This window comes from Maniola jurtina, chromosome 3 (genome assembly GCF_905333055.1).
Source record: "Maniola jurtina chromosome 3, ilManJurt1.1, whole genome shotgun sequence".
Lineage (NCBI taxonomy): Eukaryota > Metazoa > Arthropoda > Insecta > Lepidoptera > Nymphalidae > Maniola > Maniola jurtina.
Genome location: NC_060031.1, coordinates 3,554,367 through 3,577,625, shown reverse-complemented (window position 1 = coordinate 3,577,625; position 23,259 = coordinate 3,554,367). Strand labels below are relative to the sequence as shown.

At 36.2% G+C, this 23,259-nt stretch overlaps 2 protein-coding genes across 7 annotated transcripts in view; one reads left to right on the top strand and one right to left on the bottom strand.

Annotated features, from left to right (window-relative positions):
* Positions 1–2,508: 2,508 nt before the first annotated feature.
* LOC123880152 lies at positions 2,509–4,705 on the top strand. Its single transcript, XM_045928110.1, has 4 exons — positions 2,509–2,810; positions 3,082–3,232; positions 3,846–3,995; positions 4,455–4,705. Exons 1-4 carry the CDS (start codon positions 2,743–2,745, stop codon positions 4,668–4,670), a joined length of 585 nt encoding a protein of 194 aa, XP_045784066.1. The 5' UTR covers positions 2,509–2,742; the 3' UTR covers positions 4,671–4,705.
* A 510-nt stretch (positions 4,706–5,215) lies between these two features.
* LOC123880078 (TRPL translocation defect protein 14) overlaps positions 5,216–23,259 on the bottom strand; it is a 40,300-nt gene continuing 22,256 nt past the window's right edge. For 3 of the 6 annotated variants that reach the window (XM_045927983.1, XM_045928005.1, XM_045927992.1), the window contains 5 exons: positions 16,783–16,911; positions 13,226–13,362; positions 11,203–11,747; positions 10,430–10,614; positions 5,216–7,362 (listed from right to left, as the gene is read on the bottom strand). In XM_045927983.1, the coding sequence (XP_045783939.1) occupies positions 6,869–7,362; positions 10,430–10,614; positions 11,203–11,747; positions 13,226–13,362; positions 16,783–16,911 (1,490 nt within the window). In that variant the 3' untranslated portion in view covers positions 5,216–6,868. Of the gene's footprint in view, positions 7,363–7,392; positions 7,573–10,429; positions 10,615–11,202; positions 11,748–13,225; positions 13,363–16,782; positions 16,912–23,259 lie in introns of those variants that run through there. The other 3 variants (XM_045927999.1, XM_045928021.1, XM_045928012.1) reach the window with 3 other exon arrangements.

Here is a 23,259-nt window from a genome sequence, read left to right as displayed (position 1 = left end):
CTGTCCATCCGTCCGTCCGTCCATCCGTATGTAAGTCTTATGGCAGAAGTAAATAAAATAAAAAAAAAACAAAAACCGTGAATTTGTTTTACATCACAAAAAATATTACAATGTGATTCAATGTTCAAAGTAGTAGGGTATCATAATATGAAAGGGTTTTACCTGTGCATTCTAAAACAGATTTTTATTTATTTTTATGCATAATGGTTTTTGATTTATCGTGCAAAATGTCGGAAAAAAATGCTGAATACGGAACCCTCGGTGCGAAAATCTGACTCGCACTTGACTGGTTTTTTGCACGATCCTAAATCTTCAAAATATTCTCCTTCAAAAGTCTGAAATGTTGTGATTAAGAAGGCGTTACCTTTCAGTGTCATCTATATACGAGTTTATAAAAGAAAATCGTCTTAGTTACACTATTTACTCAAGAACGGCTGAACCAATTTGACTGAAAAGTGGTGAGGAGTTTTTGATGGTTTTTATGTATGGAAAGTTTGTGATAGAATTAACGACATAAAATACCAGGCTACTATGAAACATATGCAATCAATGTTGACGTCTCTACTACACAAATTACTCTTATTTACCTGGCTTATCCGGCAATGCCTGAAGTTCGATTTTATCACATGAAAACACCCTAAGCCATACCTAATAATAGTTGTTTAGCCCTACGATAAGGCGAAATCCCTAAGAGTGGAAACACTGCAATAGAGGTTTACCACAGAGTAAAGAAATTATCGCGCATCGGCTAATGTCAAACTTATAACTGACACAAGCTATTGTACTTCGAGATTGAGCTTGAGGCCACAGATATGGACATACATAAGTACGCTAGATAACGTGGTACCATGGATGTGTTATATTTTGGACCTATTTGATACTCATTGCTGCTATCTCCGGTAAAATGCTTCAAAAATTCAAAAATAAGTTGGCAATCGCGAGTCCAGTGGTCCAGTGTAATTGTGTAAATAAAGCAAAATAGTTATGTTTAATTAAAAATGCTGTACGTCTAATTATGGAATAAACTAAAGTTCATGATTTCTCGACCTCATGAACACAAACTTAAACTCATTTTCAAACAAATGTCCTTAAACTGTGCTAAAATTGGGTCAAAAATTTATGATTTCGATCAAAACGGTACAAATTAAGTAAAATTTTATTTGAAGACGAGACGAGTCGTGACAAGACAATACCAAACAAAACAAAACATTGTTATTAAATCCGTAGGGCTTCTGTACCATTTAATGACACACGAAGGCATAATTTCAGAATTTAAATAATGAACAATCTGAACAATTAGCACAGCGAAACTGTTTTTGAATTACTTTGAGTGACATGGCAAACTGTTGATGCTGGGCGGTACAATTTAAAGCTAGACCTACATAGTACATACCACGGAATTTCATTTTATGTGTGGTGCCATTTTCGAGCTTAATTTAAGTTTCTGTAATATATAATATTATTATTCGTAGAGCACACCCATCGATGTAGCACACCATGGGTGATATACCCATGGTGTGCTACATCGATGCGTATACATACAATTTCCAGCGTGAATATCTATGTCCATTTCAATTATTATTTTTACTTCAAAGTGGTTTCTACGCTGTGGGGTGATCCAGCCATGGATCCAGTCCAGTACGTAATGCCAACATGAACAAAAACGATGTGACAAAGACAACTATGACAATAATATATTTTGACAAAATTGCTTACTTCAGTGTTATCACTTTTAAGGACCCCATTTTAGGGCGAAACGACTTAATACATTTGAGGTTCGGTTTAGTTTTTATATTGTAGTAAAGATTCAACATAATTTGATTTAAAATTGAAGTTCAAGCAGTAGTTAGATAGTTCTGTTTTTTTTTACACACATGCAATGAATGTGTTCTATTTTTATAATAGATTTATCAATGGAGGTAGGCTCCAAAGGCTTAAAAAAGGGCAAATGAAAACGTTTGAGAGTTATTTATCAATAAATAGAATAGGTAATTTTTTACCTTACCTTTACCTTTTATTGGAACATAATATATGTAATCTCATTACATCAAGAAAAACTTAAGACAAAAATAATGTTCTATTTTTGTGGGATGTTTTTCTGTCATTCGATATTCGAGATTCGATGTTTCGTTCCACATGATCGTCGTAAAAAGTATGTCTTCTTGTAAACATTAAATTATAATTATTAATATAATAAAGATTGAGTTTGTGGGCGATTTTATTTCCATTTACGATTTAGAATCGTAAAATGAAGTTAAAAATGAAATGATGATGTTCTTTGCAATATTAATGATTTGGTAAAGGTATGCGCCTTACTTAAGTCAGGTATTTATTTCGAATTCCTGCAGAAAAACTAGGGCAAAATGAGTATTTATACATCCATGGGCAAAATCGAAATTGTAAGTAGAAACATTGTCTTTGATTGTCACAATTGACAATTATTAATGAATAATGATGATAAAAAATCAAAAAATTCTTTAGACTGTATATAGTGATCTGTGTCAAAAAATTGTTTGAACTGTTGAAGGCTTGGACTATTTTGTGTGATGATTTGTTTAATTCAGAGATTAAAGATAAATTGATCTTATTTAAATTTTAAATATATTGTGGTGATGGTGCTAATTATTTGTTGAGATATCACGGGTCCATTTTATAACTTACAGGAAATTATTGATTACTTACCTTTAAAATTACATTGAGTGAACTCATACTAATTAACTCATTTTAAATTCGTAAAAGAATATGAACGCGCTATTAGGTTATGGAACATCATCAAGCGAAACTGAGGACGAAAGCGGTGATGAAGAAAAGTAATTAATTTTTGTACCACAGTCCACAACAAAGCTATTGAAGCAAATCTTCAAAACTACCTACCTACCTTCGTTTGGGATGGAACCTATAAAGTGAAACGAACTTGTGAAACTCACCTCATTGACTGGAGAGCTCGTACTCTGTCTGATGTCTCGTCCATGCGAGACAGTACAGCTTCACTATGGCTGTGTCTCACAAATACTTCATGATTATTTAAGTATTTTCATTATGTCATATCTACTACTACTATACACTATTTTAACATTGTAGGCCAAAGATTGAAGACCAGAAGGACAATGATAAGCCAAAGCTTCCAAAACCATCAATTGGTGAAAACAGTCTCCATACTTCAGTGTTTTCCAACCCATTTGCTGAGGCAGAGCAAGCCAAAGCCGCTATACTTGAGAAACATGTTAAAATGGTATATGTTGACTTTCTATTAAAGAATTTCTATATTAACCATTCTCGTTCCATATCCTACATACCTTTTTAATTAGGTGAAAAAAATTCAAAATCTTGATTCATGAGAACAGGGATACTTACTTTTTCTTTTATAGCTTACTAGTTTTTTATCGCAATATGGATTTCATTTCCTTAAAACTCCTGTGGGAACTTTTTTTTCACAATAAAACATGAGCTTCACAATAAAACACGAGCTTATCAGTCTCCTAAATGAAAACTTGACATAATCTGTACCAGACTGTCTATGAGTTTGACTGTGTGAATTTAGGTTTTCAAAAATACTGTGGAAACTTTTCATCAAACTTCATGGGCAGCGAAAAGAGCACTAACAGTTTCAACTAGTTTTCATTATCAAAACGATGAGACCACAAACCCAGCACCTTTTGTATTTTATCACCTTTTCTTTTAAATTTATTTATGCTCATTACATCAATTTATACAGGCACAAAGTATCACAATCTGGACAAAATTATGCATTTAAAACTATTATATTTTTATTTCATTTCCAATTGGCCCATTAATGTATCCAATATAACATACAATCGTCAAGTACATAGGCCATGAATGTTAAGGTTCCAGGTAAAGACAATACCCAAATGATTAATGGCAAGAAGATCTGCTGGAACTATCGCAAGGGGAGGTGTCGGTTCGGGCACAATTGTAAATATGCACATGATTCAGATATACAGAAGACCACAGAAGAATTAGATGTTGAAAAACAGGTAAAAACAAATACTTACTTAAAAAAATACTTACCAAGCTCCCATTTGTAGCACTTTCAATTTATTCCACACTAAAACCTGGATCCTATTTTCCCCCTTCCTCGTCCTGCCACCTAACCCCAATATTAAGTAGAAAATGATTTTGTTATTCAGTTTGTACCAGTTCAGTTTGTTTGTGTTATATAATATATTCATACCATATTCTAGCAAAATAAACATTTTTAATTCTTACTCTTGTCTATTGACTATATGGTTATGAATAAATACTCCTGTTTTAATTCTAATTTTCAATTCTGCAACACTTGAAAATAATTTATCAGTTCTAAATAATGCAAATCCTACACAGTATAAATGCAGTTTCCCTGATATTTTACAAGTTTCCTTTACAGAGAGCATTAAATAAGCAATTAGAGACAAACCTCAAGTTTTTAGTTTAATAATAATATTTACATATTTCAGAAATTAAAATCAGTTGTATGTGAGGGCTCAGGAACAATGACCTCTGCGCCACCGCCCCAAGTCGAGCTCGAAGTGTCTTCACCAACACATGATGATTTCTGGGAAGGAAAAGCTGGTCAGAAGAAAAAGCGGCCTGGTCTATCCCAGGGTCTTGTGCCAGGGAAGAAGGTGATAAAAATGTATAAGGACCAAAAGCTCAATGATGTTAGAAAATAAAAATAGAAACAAAAATCCATCCTTTTTATTTTATACCTAACTACCATTTTGATTTTTCTAGATTTTCTGGTGAACTAATTTTGATAAAGTCCATTATAATGTATAGTTTTTGAGAAATAAGACTGCACATTTGCTCTGTGTCAACTATCATGTCAAAAGTCGGATTAAGTCATGGATGTAGGGAGCAGGAAAGTCTTGATGGACTTAAGCCATACTTTTGACATGATAGTTCACACTGGTTGACAGCAAATATGGTGAACTTAGTGTTTCACCTTTTTCAGCTGAGTTCAAGAACCGGATATGTTCTACTCTAGTTGGGCTTACTTCGACTAACCACAAGTACAGCCTGTATTAGTTATATATATAACGGATATCACTCACGATAGTTTAAACGTGAAAAACAACTTTATTTCAACATGCTAAACACAATTTCAAATATGATTACAATTTGCTCTGCTTTCCACGCTGGTCTATCTAAACATACCCGGAGTCACATCCTTGGTAAAGAGGAATAAGCAGTTAGAGATGTTAAATAAAACGAGATATTCAGGCGCCCTTTTGTCTTTATTCAAGGAACTAGTGCTAGGTGGTAAAACATGCAATTTTGAGATTTTTGTTCGAAAATGTTTAACATTTTATGCAGGTTTTTTTTCTAAATGTTTCTTATTATTACTAAGTAAACCAAAATACATTTAGAGCTAAATTTCGTTTGAAGTGCAACCCTATACAGATGGCATGATGTTGCCATAATTTTTCTAAGCAGAGATCTCAGATTTTACCGAATATAAGTGCTGAGATAGCTCTTATAACATTAACTATAGCACAGCCATTCAACAATGCTGCTACTCTTCTAAAGGTATATTTTGAAGCTAAACTCCATCATAGGTACCCTCTGTTCCAAACATACATAAAACTAGAGATGACAAATACTTTCATAAATTACATTTCAAGATTTTCAGTCATACATAAGGTACTAACAGTTTAAAACTCAAAAATAATAAATAGTTGGGCATTACTACTGTAATATTATTTTGCTATCGGATGTGTGCTTTGCTAACGGATACAATATTTTTTCAAAGGCCACTACTTGATGCTATATTATGTAATAAGATTTAATTTTCCATTTACAAAATCGTTTCTTAAAGATCAATTTACACAAAGCTTGAATATTTTGTACATTTAAAGTTTAAATTCGCAAAAAGATTAGGATCATAGTAAGAGTACCACCTGTAGTACAAAAATTCACAGCGCAATTTTCCGACACATGGAAATTGTATAAAATGTGACATGGAAATTGTGCACTTGCGAAAAAGCTTAAGTCTTAGGTTAAGTTTTACTATTTAGAAGTTTTTAGATTAAGCATGTTGAGTTAGCCTGTAAGTGAGTATACATTGATAGTCCTAAGTTTATATAAGTCGTCATAATTACTTTTCTTACCGTTCTTGTATACCGTTGGCTTCCTATTAAATAAAATAAAATAAAGCTTGTGAACAATTTCCATGTCACAGATTTCTGCTAGAAATATTGTGCAGCGAATTTTCGCATTGCGGACTTAACCGATATAACAGATAGATCATAGAACACAACACTGAGAAATATAAAATTTCATGTGAGAATAAAAATATTGAAATATTTATTGCATAAAGGGGTTTGCATTAATGGACTTTGAGTTGGTCTCAGAAATCCAATAACACAAACCCATTAAAAACATCGAAATGTAGTATTTAATTTACATTAATTAAAACTAGTATCACTGCAACAATACCTAATGTATTTCACAGCATTGATTAAGTACTACAAGTCATGAAAATGTATTTAAAGACAATACTGTATGATCATGTAAAAAGGCACAAACAATATTAAATTATTTATTAATTTTCCCTTTACATAATGAAACATTTCATTACTTGGGCAACGTTTTATTGACGCTTTATCAATATGAAAAATATTTAGTACTTAGTTAAGAAATACTATAAAAATAGTTGCTTTATTTGGCATATAAATAATACATAATAATATTATGTAGGAATTTACATAAAGATCAAAAGTGAACTTGCGATATCATATTGTTTTGATTTCATTAAGTACATCTTAGACTACAGATATAATATAATTTAAGATTTGGTGTATATTGAAATGTTACAAAATGGAATTTCATAATAATTTCCTTAAATATAAATGTCGCGATGTTTGAAAAATTATACTTTTACAGCATCTTTTTTGGGAATCTTCGGTGGTACACCATTCGTGTTCTTGCAATTACTTATTTCGGTGACATGTACATCGCCATTAAGTGATTCGTGTCCATTCGATTGGTGAAGTCTATCAATTTTGCTGTAACCATTGACTTTGTCTCCTGTGTGACAATTGACCTTGTCTCCTGCGTGGCCATTGACCTTGTCTCCTGCGTGGCCATTGACCTTGTCTCCTGCGTGGCCATTGTCCTTGTCTCCTGCGTGGCCATTGACTTTGTCTCCTGCGTGGCCATTGACCTTGTCTCCTGCGTGGCCAGTGACCTCTCCGGCGTGGCCATTGACCTTGCTGCAGGCGTGTCCGTTATGCTTGCCTGCGGCCTGTCCATTCGTTCTGTAAGCGTCATGCCCGTTCAGTTTCTCAACGTGTCCGTTCATTTTACTAGCATGGCCGTTGGCTTTGTCTGCACTGTGGCCATTCATAAAGCGTTTCAGTTGCCCTGACAAACCAAAATAAGGCTTTATTCCAATATTAACGTTACACTAATCGACTCTGGCGTAATTGTTTGTCACTTAGAAATATAACTTTGAATGATGAGAATGGTCCACATTCTAGTTAAAATCTCCCAGTTAATGTTAGTTATTACCGCTGGAATTGTCAGTCGTTAGTATATTAGATTACGAATGTCCCAGAATGACGGCTTTCGTATCTGCAAAGTTATTACGTCTTTAATCCAAAAGGATTTCCATCAAATGGATATTACTGGATATGGACTACTATGACATACACACAGTGGAGTGCGGGGCACCAGTGTGACACTAAACACAACAACGGTACGACTAACACACACTACGTAAAAATAATAATATTGTGAACTTAGCATAATCAGCTACGAAAAGTAAATCTAATAAGGGAGTTTTTTCTAGTTTCACATACAATTACGCCAGATTTTTTATTATATATATACATGCGTAAGGGAAAATAATTTCGACTTGACTTCGACGATTTTTGAAGCGAAAACTTCGATTTTTGGTTTCGTATAAATTTCAAGATCGCGTCACCGACATGCTAATGTTAATAGTGATCGGAGTGCCGTTAGATGTAAAAACTAAACTAATATAAGTGGTTCTAATTTATAAATTAGGAAATCTTATTTTTTGATACTACAAATACCTAACGGAAAATCTTAAAAACCACTGTTACTTCATAGTTTTAAGTTTTCATCTCTAGCGGCAGTCCCCATTTATATTAACTGCCAATTTTTTTAAACAATACACTTTTTTAATTTACACATGCAAAACGTTACACAAAATACTGTTTTTAATTATTGAACCATAAAATCAGTGCAAATAAATTTTATATTTACACATATGGAGAACAAAGCTCAGAATAAATAATATAGCTATTGGAAGATGTTTCAGTTACAAAAAGTATGAGCAATAGGTGGTTTACCCACATATTTACCAATACCGATTGGACGTTGCTATGCGAAAAGGACTCGACCCATACGGCCAGTTTTATTTCAAAAACTGACTGAGTGGGTTGGAGTTTTGTCAGGTAACAACGTCCAATTAATACATTGAGGAAGCTTTACTATGTGCTGTGGCAACATCAATAACATCACACATTAAGGAAAAAGACGAAGCTCTCACAGATAAACGTGCTTGTAAAGTTTACAACCAAATTAATAATGCGCATGCAGATCTTCGCTAATGTCGTATTCCGAATCATTGAATCGTAAGAGCCCTAAACAATGCACTTGCATTTTGCACCTTGTTATAAACAAATAGGAGTCAATATCATGTGTATCATACGACCGTTGCCGAACAGTGACGAAGATTTCTATGCGCATTATTAATTTGGTTGTACTGTACTTTTGGTAGTATTTACACGTACGGGCTTTGGTAGTATGACGTAAGGACTCGCCATATTGCTCTGTGTAAAATGTCTCGTGTCAAAAGTATGATTTAGGCCTCATTTACACGTCCGTTAAAAAAGCGTCAAAGTTGAACTAGTGGGAATTTTTATTCCCACAGGTGGGAATAAAAATTCCCACTAGTTCAACGGTTGAACTAATCAGTTGAACTAGTGGGAACGAGCGGAAATTAGAACAAATGTAGTCCCAAGTATCAGTTCACACGTAAAACAGCTAGTGTAAATGAGGCCTTACTGTACTAAACCCAACTAAACCGAACTTTGACATGACAGTTGACACAGCAAATGTGGAGTCCTTTTGTATTTATTATGCAGCTTAATATCTTTTTCCTTAAAGTTGTATCCACAATCAACCATGCAGTTTAAGGATTGAACATATTTTCGCGCTGCACTTATATTGATACAAAGGCTAGTTAGTGTAAGGACTAAAGAGTATATCGCTGCCTGGTCCTGCCACATCGCTGTGGCTACACGATTGTGTGTGGATATTCCTTTAAGCTGATCGCATACTTTGGGACCCACAAGAACCTTATATATAAGGTAGCAACGACGAGTGCCGAGACTGGCGAATATGTAAAGGCACGGTTAAATTAAATGCATAAAGTCCCCAGCTCTTGACGGTAAGCAATCAACTTAAATCTTTGAGAAGCATATATAATCTGATTTTTAATACGGTAGAATTCAGACAGATGTCATTTTAGACATTGGGTTGATTAAACAGGGTTACCAGTGGTTTTACCCTAAATTACCCTACCCTAATCCTTGACAACAGAAAAGCCAAGCTGTACTGTATTAGGGATTTCTTTAAAAGAGGAAATCCTTAAAAGGTTTGAAAATCTGAACTCTACCTTGGTCTGGCCTGTTGATTTTTTTCTCCCTCCTTAATTTATTTTTTAACTAGCTGATGCCCGCGGCTTCGCCCGCGTGGATTGGTCAGATCCCCTGCAGCATCAGGATTGAGGAGTTGGACTCCAAATTTTTTATGAAACAATGTCGCAAAGTTCCTCTATCTATTAAAAAAGAAATGACGCAAATCGGTTTAGAAATCTCGGAGATTTCGGTGTACATAGGTAGAAAAACACAACTCCCTTTTTGAAAGTCGGTTAAAAAAGTAGCCTATGTTACACCCTGGTCAATCCTCTACTTGTCTGTGAAAATCCCGTCAAAATCGGTTCAGCCGTTCCAAAGATTAGCCTTTTCAAACAGACAGACAGACAGACAGACAAAAATTTTAAAAACGTGTGATTCAGTGTTGGGATCTTTCAAATAACCATATGAGCTTAATATGAGGTAGTTATTTCGAAATTACAGACAGACACTCCAATTTTATTTATTAGTATAGATTTATTTAGATCGATTAATAGTTTCGACATTGCTATTTAATAAAGTGTGTCAGTTGAAGTTGAAATAGTATTTATTCTATTAATTAATAATTATTTAATATTAAACTTACGCTTTTATTTATAAATATAATCCTCAGAATCCATAGTCTATTTTATATTTTATATATTATGAATTTGTTACCTTTATTTGTGGGAACTTTTTTACCTCTAGTAGCATCAAGAAACGTCAGAAATCTACAGAATTAAAAATCAGATTATAGGAATAAAAAATGAAAATATGAGACTTACAATCCTCAGAGCCGGCATAATACTTGTTGGACGTCTTCCAGTCTTCTTTTAAGGACAGATTGTACATGGAGTAGGCAGGGTCTCCCGTCACCTCCTTCTCTATGATGAGGAACTTTGGCAGAGTGGCAAGTAGCGCGTCTTGGTCGTGAGCGCTGTACGTCTCTAGTAGGATTAGACCACGACACCTGAAATTAGATTTTGACGATTGGTAATACTCATATAGTTTTCTGGAATTTCATTTTAATTATTGCTAGTTTAAGAAGTTTTCTCGAATATTTTATGTTATGTATAATTACAGTAAAATGTACAGGTAATTAGTAGGTAAGTAAATTCGGGATTGGTTTTCGGAGTGAATATTCGAGACTTTTGCAATATTGCACAATGGCTCTGTCAAATTGAAATCTTGATAAAGTAATCCAGAAAGCGGACAGTCTCAACTAATTGTTCAAAATACCACGATCCAGTTATTATTCATACCAATATCATAAAGCGAAAGTGTCACTTTTCACGACTATAAAGATAGCTTATCCCGAACAGATGGAAATACACTAGTTTTTATCCTAGAAAACCGAAGAATGAATACAGGATTTTTTTTCTTATTACGAGTGCCAATAATGTAATAACTCAATTGTACTACGATCTAGCCTAATTTATGACTAATAAGTGGTAGACTTAAGCTTATAAATTAAGACATGTAATTTTAGCATCATCTAAATCTACAAGACGAAGACGCGGGCATCATCTAGTAATGAATATTTAAAACAATGTCTCACCTGGGATGCGTGGGTTGCCTGTAAATGTCCAACTGATAGTACTGGTTGTTGTAAATGAAGCAGCGCCGCTTCTTGAATATCGTGAAGTGCGCGTCGTCCCGCTGCGGCAGCATGTTGAGGTAGTCGCGGTGCGTCAACTGCGTACGCACTTCCACCGACTGCCCTGTGGGGTGGAACTTCCTCACCGTGTGGATGTACGACCAGTGGCCCTTCTGACCCCGCTTCCTCAACCGGACTTGCGCTTTGCGGAAGTCGCTCTGCAAGTAGTTGTGTACAACGTCGAAGTCTTGGAACGGGGGGAACTCCGTGTCGGAGACCATCGGGGGTTTGACGAGGAACTTGCGCTTCTTCGAGTTGACGTTGAGCCGGTCGCCAGTGTCTATGCCGATTCTGTGGCACACGCAGGCGAGGAGGCGGTTCATCTTTTTGTCGAAGTCTGTGGAGTTGTCTATGACGTCGAAGTACGGGTGGCCGATCCAAGCGGCCGCGGCGTTGTAGTCCAGCTCTCTCGCGAGTTCGACGCCTTCCGATCGGCACGCGTGGTCCTGTGGACGAAAACAACATACCTTGCTATAGAATAATATACGTTAAGGCCAGGTATAAATACAACCATTCCGGATGGTGTCACAGATAAACATATTCATTACCATCAACCTATCGCTGGCTCACTACTGAGCACAGATCTTCTCTCAGAATGAGAAGGGTTTGTCTGTTCACCACGCTAGCTAAGTGCGGATTGGCTGACTTCACAACCCTTCTCATTCAGAGAGGAGACCCGTACTCAGTAGTGGGGCGGAAATGGGTTGATCATGATGATGATGATGACACACCTTTGAGAACCATTATTGAGAACTTAAGTATGCAGGTTTCCTCACGATATTTTCGTCCTTCGTTAAAGCGAGTGCTTAAAATATGCTGATAACGCCAGTAGAGGTAAGCTTTTATCAAACATTTCTCCAGCGCGCCCGATGCTACCTGACGTCACACTTATTATTCAGTATACATCTTGTGAGATCACCAAACGGCGGTTTCGTGGGCATGATTCCGGTCGGAATTTACTTTTTGAAAAGTTTTCGCGTTTTACCGATAATAATACCACGTAATACTTTCGAATATTTATTATGACAGCGTTTCACAAATCCTAGTGATTAGAATGCCTTGCACCATATCAATCAATCGCCGATAGTCACGAGCTCCACTGATAGTATTGCACTGGCATCGAGCCAGGCGCGCGTCGGGGTGAGAATCGACCAGCGACGCGCGATAATACTAATCCATATCCATCCATTTTTGCTACCATCCTATCAGGGGGAACTGTTGACTTTTCAACTTAGCCTAGTTCAGACACGGTAGAATCCGCACGGATCTTATTTACCTACATCAAAGTGTTTATTTAATGTAGGTAAATAAGATTACGACTATTACGACTATAAGATTCATTTACGACGACTGAATTCGTTCGTCAAAACTATTTTTGGCTCGTTTTTAGGGTTTCATACCTCAAAAGGGCAAAAGGAACCCTTATAGGTTCACTGCGTTGTCTGTCTGTCTGCGTGTCTGTCAAGAAATCTATAGGGTACTTTCCGTTGACCTAGAATCAAGAAGTAGGTAGGTCTTATAGCACAAGTAAAGGAAAAAAATCTTAAAACCGTGAATTTGTGGTTATATCACACAAGAAGCGAAAAATTTAATTTACTAAATCACATGTAGATGGCGCAGTCCGTTATTAACTTGCAGTGTTCTTCATAAAAGTGTTTAGGTATATTTGTACCAAGGTATTCTGTACCTTAGTGTGCGAGTTCGATCGCACTTGGCCAGTTTTTTTTTTCAGTTAAAATTAATTTTGACTGGGCAAGTCAAAGGCAAGCAGCTGAAGAAGGTGGAGGGGAGCGGGTGGATGAGGAAAGCGAATAACCGTGCTTGGTTGCGCGCTCTTGGAAAGGCCTATGTCCAGCAGTGGACGCATACAGGCTGATAGAATGGAAGTCAAAGCCAATAAATAGTAAGGCGCATAATATAATACCTCGGTAGAATAGAAGTCCTCGGCCCCGTTGGCAGCGGAGACCATGTGCACGATGTGGTTGTACCTGTTGTCCCGCAACTCCACACTGTTCCAGTTGTTTGCGCTCATCATCGCCTCCCATTTCTCCTTCGATATAACTGAAACGATACAATAAATCCATTAAGTATATTTTACAAACTCAACCAAAAAAGTTCTCTCCATCCCTAAATGAAACAGTCGCTTCTTCACTTCACTTCTAAACTTCCAAGTGAACAAACTAGTAGAAGAAACGTCGTCGAAAACGAAAGAAGTAGTCACCATATCCTAATAAAATACTAAATTATGTGAATAAAAAACTGAAAAACCTACTTTCAGGATTCAGAATGTGTGACATATTTTGTATTCTTGCTCATAACCTAAAATAAAACAAGCATAATAAACCGCGACTGTCTATCATTGTTTATTTATCACATACTAATATTATAAGAGCGAAAGTTTGTGTGTGTATGTGTTTGTGAGTGTATGTTTCTCTTTCACGCAAAAACTACTTGCGGACGGCAAGTAATGGACTTGGACGGTTTTGGCTGAAAATTGGAATAGAGATAGGTTATATCCTGAATGAACACATAATGGCTAACCTTTACACCAGAAAATCAGAGTTTGAACAGATCAAACAGATTGAAAAAATCTATATCCACGCGAACGAAGTCGCGGGTATCATCTAGTGTATAATATATGAGGTTATTTGAACCCGATATCGTTTGTCCCATTTAGCTAATCATTTATATTATAATAGTAAAAAGTTTAAGTATGTAAACAGTGTGATATTAACATTCGTACTAAATTGAGAAATCATTTAAAATATTCTCATTTCGGTAAAGGAAATAAACAATGTGAGAAATATTTATCAGACTGACTAGATCTAGTCATAATACCTACTTATAACAGCAACAGTAATCATTATCAATGACGTAATTTTATGTTTATTATCCGTTATGCGTTTTGCTTAAAGTTCATTTGAATTATTACTTTGTGCTGATTATAATCCACAACAATATTGAGTTAAGAACCTACCTATTAGCAACTAGGTAAGGGCTTGCGCCGATTGGCGTACGGCACGGCCGCGGCACGGGATTTTCATGTGACGAAATAGAAATAATTGTAGTATGACAATAAAATTAAAATGTCATTATCATTGATATGACGATCATCGTAGATACAAAAACTAAGCTCCGGCATGATATGTCGGCATTCGCAATGCTGCGGTATCTTTTGGAATGCTTTGGCATCCAGAAGGCTGCCGGCTCACACACATCTACAAGCAGATTTCAGTGACAGTACGCTTCGGCGTGTCTATGTACGCCGCGGTTTGCCTAAGAACACCGCAGTACGCTTAAGGAATCCTTCCTTATAAAGGATTGCAATTATCACGGCATAGTTGCCATCAGTATGCGCTTACATTAATAATGCCGAAAGATCCCCTGCCGTGCCGTGCCACTAGTGGGCGCAGACCCTTAGGTAAGTAGGCAGGCTACAGACTGCAGCATTTAATTCATATACAATTACAGACTACATTTTTAGGATATCTAATTGCTAGGTACTTGCATTGCATGATATTTTTAATACTATTTTGCTTTTCCATAAAAATAAATTGGGAAATTCTTGACGAAATTGGAAATGAGAAAGCTTGATCGAATGGCGGATTAAATTACAAGCTTGAACTTGAAAACATGTTTATACTGAAAAATTGCAGAATTTAAATTCATTGAATTCACAAAGTAATGCATCTGATTACTTAGTAATTTAAAATTTATGCTCGTCGTGTTTCCAAACAACGGCTTTTATGTAAATTTCGCTACATAAACAGTTATTTCCTTTCTTTGAATACATGCAACGTCTTTCGAGAATGTCCCATAAACAATGGGTTTAAATAATCCATTGTAGCGTGTCTTTGGAAGCATTTTAGTGAAAAATTACCCGTTTGCAAAATGCGCCGATCTCTCATCGATTATTATAATCGTGGATAGGAAAATATCGATAAAATCGTAATACATTTCGATATGGTCTTTGTTTATCATAAACATTGTTATGAAACAGAATGTTACGATTTGCGAATATACAATTACATACCTACTAGTTACTAGCTATATCAATATGTACCTCTCTTTGTGTAGATCACGACACACGACCCTCGACGATCACAACATGTACGGTATTTGAACAACTCAAACATAATTTCTCAGTGATTATTAAATAGAAAATCTTCCAAAGTAAGTACGTAAAATCCACGTCCTTTTTTAGTTTTAAGTGTAATAACCATTTTAAATTATCGATTAAATGCGATTAATTTACAAAAAACCACTTGAAATCATTGTGACGTCTCATACCAGTATTTCATAGAAGTTCGAATAATTAGCTCGTGTTTTGAAGTTTGATAAAAGATACTGATTTGATTAGTTGTCAAACACCGGATTGCAGTGGGATCCCAGATCTAGGCTTTGTGTATTTGCAAATTGCAAGCCCTTTATAAATTAGGTACCTACATTAACATAAATGATATTGGCAACCTTCACATAGCATCTGTTACCTATAATATTCCATATATAATATAATATCCTATAGCAATCTGGTATGTAATGTAATGTACAAATACATATTTCTAAAAGCCAGAAAAAGCTTACCAGTTGCTTGTTAAATTATCTTCAAATGTCTGTATTGATATGTACAAGCAGTTATATACCTACTTGTAATATGAAATATGAATCGTAATTTTCCTCGATGCATGTGTAATGTACCTTCATGTAGGTATTCAATGTTGCAACATCACTGTCCAGTTGTAATATGAAATTGTTTTCATACTAATGCAGCGCCGACAATATGGTACATTTAGCGGACCAAATACGACTGCAATGACTAAGCTTACCTCTACTTATAATTTTATAACTCTGACAATACCTACTTTAGTGGTTTTGCGTAAGACTGTATTTTTTCTTTACATTACTTTACTCACTATAGTTTAAACATTAAAATACTCTGGTCCTCCTCATTTCTGATTTGATCACATAGAGTTACTCCAAGCATAACTCTCTCCATCGCTCGCTGAAAGACTGTAAGCTTTCTTATTTTTTTTAATTTTTTTATAAAAGAATATTAGCCATGTTAAATGACTAATATTCCCCTTTCCTCTCCAACTAAGCGTCAGGCTTGTGCTAGGAGTAGGTACGACAATAGTGCAACGGGCGGGGTTTGAACCGTCGACCTTTCGGTTTTCAGTCTACTCCTTTGCCGGTTGAGCTATTGAGGCTCATTGAGGCAAATATGAGGCGCATAGCCCATCCCAGGCAGCACGAACAGTTCGAAGACTTTTGTCTTCAAGCACTGAGGAATTTCGTCTCGCTATTACTGTGACGCAATAAATCAAATCAGTATCTCTATTAGTCTAGTATGCTCTATGGATCTCAGTATAAGACTGGGTCTGCATGTGTATCATTTTGCATCTCCTCCTGGATAGCTCGAAATGTTCATTAGTTAGGCGAACCGCATATATCGCGAATAAATTAATCTTGTATCAAACTCACATGCACTAGCGTCCATGGCCCCTCGGTCGCATATAATCAGGCAATTCCTTTGACAAGTCCGCCCCAGCTCGAAGAACGTGTTCTCAATCTGAATCATGGTCTTGAGTAGATTCTCTTGGAACTTTGTAGCTGCAACAAGGAAATAATTTACCTCAGAACATTGTCCATTCTTAGTTATAGTGTTAAAAGATTACTGGCAAGATAACACTGAATGAATGTTTCTGTACCATTTTATCAATAACGACCAAAACCGATTTGTATCCATAAAGAGATGCTGCCTCAATCTGGCACTGCAAAAGTTTTTGTCAAAAAAGCCTCAGTCGAAACCGACCGTTGCAACTGAAGAGGCGTCACTGTCCATTTAGTCTCATTTTGCAAGTCGAGACAACTTGAAATTAATGACAATAATAAGAAAAGGTCCACTTGATATTAGTGAATTTTTTTGATTCAATAAAAATAAGCCAATTAAATCGATTGTGGTGGAAACTCAAATAGCTTTGTATATGTATTTTTACCTAAATCTTTTGAAAAATTAATAATAATTAAGAAAGTATTATAAAATATAATAATGATAAAGATGCAGCAAAGCGCCTACATAGGTACAACACTAAAATACACAAGATTTTAGATGCCAGGATGATAGAGATTGTAAGATATAATAGTATTATAGCAATAAACGAGCTATAACATTTTACTACTAATTAAAATGTACCTACGTATAAAGGATGCCACTGAGCTTATACGATTACTAGCTTATTTTCTAGATTATTCTTAACTTTTACAGGATTTGGAACCGAGCCAAAATTAACGGACACCAGTAGTTAAGGCTATAAAGACAACATATCAACGAAACGACCTAAGAGTTTTATTGTTGTCTCCACAGCCCTAAATAGCACACTTGAACACATCATTCTTCTAACTTTGAATTTATATTCCAGCAAACAAAACCATCTTTATCTTTATTAATGCAAATCTCGTTCAAGTTGTTATTGAAGATTTTCATCTTGATAGAGCACCCTTCTCCAATGGTATTTACTATACTTATTACTATAGACATCTATTTCTTACTATGTATCTGGAATATTTTAGTGATTGGAGCAATAATTATTTTATATTTGGGTTCATGCGCCTTTCTTTAGGACATTGTGGCACTGGACGAAACAGGACATTAGGCGTTTTAGCATACTAGACATTTTAGGAGACTGTCATGCCATGTTATGGACATTGTCGGTCAGAGCCTTTCTTTACCCACTGGTCCTATATCCGAATTAGGTATATGTATAGTAGTGGTGTACAGTTTCTAAACTAAATTGACAAGTGTAGAAATAGAGCTATCCTTTTCACAATGTTCACTGCAATAAAGGATACACTTTAGTTAAGAGATTGTGTACCCACTACCGAATTAGCACTTGACTTATTTCAAATTATGTAAGTAGAAGGTGTAAACCATTGAGTGTAAACTTACGCTGGTATCACACTAATATTATAAAGGAGAAAGTTTGTATGTGTGTGTGTGTGTGTGTGTGTGTGTGTGTGTGTGTGTGTGTGCGTGTGCGTGTGCGTGTGCGTGTGCGTGTGCGTGCGCGCGCGCGTGCGTGCGTGCGTGCGTGCGTGCGTGCGCGCGCGTGCGTGCGTGCGCGCGCGCGCGGGCGCGGGCGCGGGCGCGGGCGCGGGCGCGGGCGCGGGCGCGGGCGCGTGCGCGTGCGCGTGCGCGTGCGCGTGCGCGTGTGCGTGTGCGTGTGTGTGTGTGTGTGTTAGTTACTCCTTCACGCAAAAACTACTGGACGGATTGGGCTGAAATTTAGAATGGAGATAGATTATACCCTGGATTAGCACATAGGCTACTTTTTACCCCGGAAAATCAAAGAGTTCCCACGGGAATTTTAAAAAACCTACATCCACGCGAACGAAGTCGCGGGCATCAGCTAGTATTAGCATAATTTATGAATTATCACTATTTAAATAAGCATTGTTTATTAGTTCTAGATATTGTTGAAACACTATGCATATCCTGTTACTGTAAGTAAATATGGATGCACACAGGCGTGAGGCGACGCTATAACCAGTACCTACTGCTTAGTATGGCGGTAAAATTATAATAACTTACTAGGTACCTATGTAAAGTTACTATGAGGCATGAAGTTTTCAAGTACATAACTCGTGCTTATATATACCCATATTATAATTGTATACACATGCACCGTGTGGTGCTCTTTAGGGGAAGCCTATGTTCAAAAGTGAATAATCAAATGCTGATGTTAAATAAGGTGGCATAAATGGAAACGTGGTAGAATCACTTGGCACTTGAGAGATGTCTTAGCCTCCAGCGGGGCAGCATTGATAAGACTAGATAAATTCGTTCATAACAAAACAATCAACTGTTCAATACTCATGACCAGATTTCTTGGTTTCAAATCAAGTGGCTAACGGCAAAAACAAAACGGTACTTAGAATTGGCAGGCATATAGGTATCAAGTACCGACCCATACTAATATTAGGGAAATTGAGTTTGTCTGTCTGCTACCTACATTTTCACGGTCAGGTGTTTAGCCGATTTTGACAAAATTGGGTGCAGACATAGCTTGCATCGCACGGACGGACATAGGCTAGCTTTTGTATCATAAAATCAAACGGTTCCCACAGGAATAAAAAATCCCAATCCACGTGGATGAAGTCGCGGTCATCGTTATTTGGTACAAACAAAGAGATAAATTCCATCTTGGAGACGGACGTAGGCTAATTTCTATCCAAGAAAATCAAAGAGGAGAACTCTTAGGGATTTTTAAAGAACCTAAGGCCACGGAGGCGAAATCGCGGGCATTATCTAGTATTTCACAAAAGTGTGAAGTTTTGGACAGGGTTAATGCCTTGATGTGTCACTCATTCTGATTTTCGACACTTATATTTCGCCGGCGCAGACGCGTGAGTCTTGGCCATGATTGTCTCGTAGGTACGTCATTTTCAGTGTCTGCCAATGAACTTCCGAACAGTCTAATTTTCCTTTTTTTTTGGTGTCACGGAAAACGAAAAGTTTGTGACGTTCAAAAAAATAAATTAAGCAAAAAGATACAAATTGGCAATCAGCGAGGGGCGGTCAACTGCGAAAGTAATTAATGAATTACGTGCCTAAGTACCTATAGGTGGACACATTTAAAGTTTTAAGACGACTTGGCAGTGGTTGTTGTCGTATATTGTCTTTTTAACCCCCGACCCAAATAATTATAAGTAGTGTTATAAGTTTGACGTGTGTATCTGTCTGTGGCATCGTAGCTCCTAAACGAATGAACCGATTTTAATTAACTTTTTTTTGTTTGAAAGGTGGCTTGATCGAGAGTGTTCTTAGCTGTAATCGAAGTTATCAGCTCTTTTCTAGTTTTCTTATACAGGTTTTTGTTTTGGGGGTTTTTTTTAATTTTGAGTTATTTGACGTAGTGCTAGACAGACACCTCTAAATTAAAGTTTATAATCTCAAAAATTACGACAGTCATAATTAATTAATAAATAGGCATAGACATATTATGTATATATTACTGCGTAATCGATGTAAGTAGGTCACATTTTTTATCGATTTACAAAATAATAAAGGCAGACCTTATTTTATCATTATTATCATCGAGCGATGCCAGGTTCTTATAAAGCTACATTATTACCTAATGTGACTCTGTAGGTAGATGATGGTTTTATACATACATAGGTACATACTTACTAATAATATTAAGATTGCAAAAGTCTGTCTGTCTGTTACCTTTTCACGGCTCAAACGCTGAACCAAAGGCGTTCGTGCACATAGGGTACTTTTTATCTCGGAAAATTATAGTTTTCAGAGATCAAAAAATCAAAAATCAGATAGGTAATGAAAAAAATTTGTATATAACCTGGGCGATTGACATATCAACATTTTATAATTCGTATATTTAGATAGCTGGATCCAAAACTTGCGAATTTGCATGTGGGTTTTCTTATTATATAGCCATATTATCGAAATATACAAAAGGAAAAGCTGACTGACTAATCTATCAACGCACAGCTCAAACAACTGGACGGATCGGACTGGAATTTGGCATGCAGATAGCTATTATGACGTAGACATATGCTAAGAAAGGATTTTTGAAAATTCAATCCCTAAAGGGGTTTTTACCCCAGAGGTTTGAAATTTGTGCAGTCCACGAGGACGAAGTCGCGGGCATACGCTAGTTAAGAATAATGATAAGGATTTTTATAAAACCCTAACCAAGTCAAAGGGTGGGTGAAATACAAATACGTCTGACTGGACCCTGTTTTCAAGGCTATGAAACAGCTTGGTAAATAGTTACATACTAACATCAATTTTCCATTACTCCCTGGGCAGTGGGCGGTCAGACGGCTGAAACAAGTTACAAGACCTATACAAACATTTGCTCTCCATCACTGCACCGCCTCACAAGGCAACTGCGCAATAAAACCGCCACTAAGCTCGTTTTATGGCTCTGTCTATTATTATTGTCTTGTGGTGAGGTTTACTGCCTGACGTACAAGATAATATCGTCGAGTGTCGAGACATATTATTATGAACATCGCATTTGAGATTTGAAGGAATTGAGAAAGGCATAATTCCTTTTTTCGTCTATAATCGACACAATCGATTATTTTTTTGTCTATAATATGTCGAATATAGATAGGTATGCTATCCTAGAGCGAAAGTATGCCTTTATAATCGCAATATTTAATCATGTACCAACGTCAGTCCGTTAGTGATGATTTATTGAGGACTCGTTAATAAATAGCTGACCCACCCCGGGGCTGCGCTGAGAGGGATTTTATAGAAAACCCTTCCTAGCGGGAATCTAGGTTAGGTATAAAGAAAACCTTCGTGCAAAATCTAAGTTTCTAGACCCAGTGGTGATTTAAGCTGTAGGTACGTTGTATAATATTATGTCAGTCGGTCAGTTTATCTTTTGTATCTAGGTATTATAAGCGTCACTCAGGAAAAGCAGGCATTATTTAAATAATTTTATCGAATTATTGGAATGTCCTCCCAAAACCTACGCGAAGAACACAGGCACAGAAAGAGCACAGGAAATAATTGCAAAATAAATAATTTCATTAGAGCGTGATTGCTAACACAACATCTAATTATCCAGCTCAAGAATAAGTTTATTCTTTAAGTAGGTATTTCCTACATATGTATTACGTGGATTAGAGGTATATTTTGTGACGTCGTTGTTGTAATTAGGATAAAAGTCATGGAAAATCCCATAATGAGACTTACACATGTTCCAAATAAGTGATATACATATTTCTTTTGATATGTTTTACTATAATAAATATATTGCTTGAGAATGCACTTACACATACGTATATTATTTTAAAAAAATATTTGATAAGGCTAGAGTAGGTTTTATTGTTTTATTTTCAATCAATTATTTAAATGAATATAACATATAGGTAGCAAGAGGTTGATAATGGCGAGATGAGAGTCAACACCCGTGAACTTGATAATAATGTCTTTATTGTAGTGTCGAAGCGTGTTTTGACGCAATTATTAAGTCATTGTGACGTAATATAACTTCAAACGTGACTTCTGAAGGATATTAAAATGTGATTACAATAATATCGTTAGGTCAGAGTGAACGATGTTAGGCTCAAAGCCGGCCAAGTGCGAGTCAGACTCGCGCACTGAGGATTCCGTACTCAAGTATATTTTTCGACATTTTGCACAATAAATCAAATTCGTATGCATAAAAATGAATAAAAAGCTGGGTTAGAATGTACAGGTAAAACCCTTTCATATGATATCCCATTTGGTATAGTTATCTTATTTTGAAAATTGAAATTACTAATATTTTTTATGAGCACATTCTAATTTTTTTTTGTGATGTAACCACAAATCCACAGTTTTCGGATTTTTTCCTTTATTTGTGCTATTCTTACTGTTGCCATACTACTTACTTGCCATATTTCATGATTCTAGGTCAATGGGCAGTACCCTATAGGTTTTCTTGACAGACACGATAGACGGATAGACGGACAGACAGACCGCGGATATATTTTATATAGCGGTATAGACCTCATCATTGCGTTTAAGAAAGCAAAATTGAGGTTAAAGGCAAGCCTATTGCAATAAAAAAAAACAAGCAGGATTGTAGATTTAGAAGTCAGACATAAATCATGTTGTTTACCAACCATCACCGTTATGATACGATCAACTGTAATATAAAACCCAATTGCTTATTCTAATTGAATGCCGATCGGTCAAAGGCATTACTTTCGATCCAAGGTCGTACCCGCTGTAAAAGTTTTATGGGGTTATGAATATTGCATTGGATTGCTCACGATAGATAGTAGAAACGGTAAATTGACAAAAAATATTATTTTTTTAATGACTAGTTTGTAGGCTGTAACCAAAATATAACTATGTATGAGGCAGCGTCCCGTACAGCCGAAACAGATATTAAGGTAGTTTTTAGAAGTGGGTGCCTGGATCTCGGGAAACCAGAG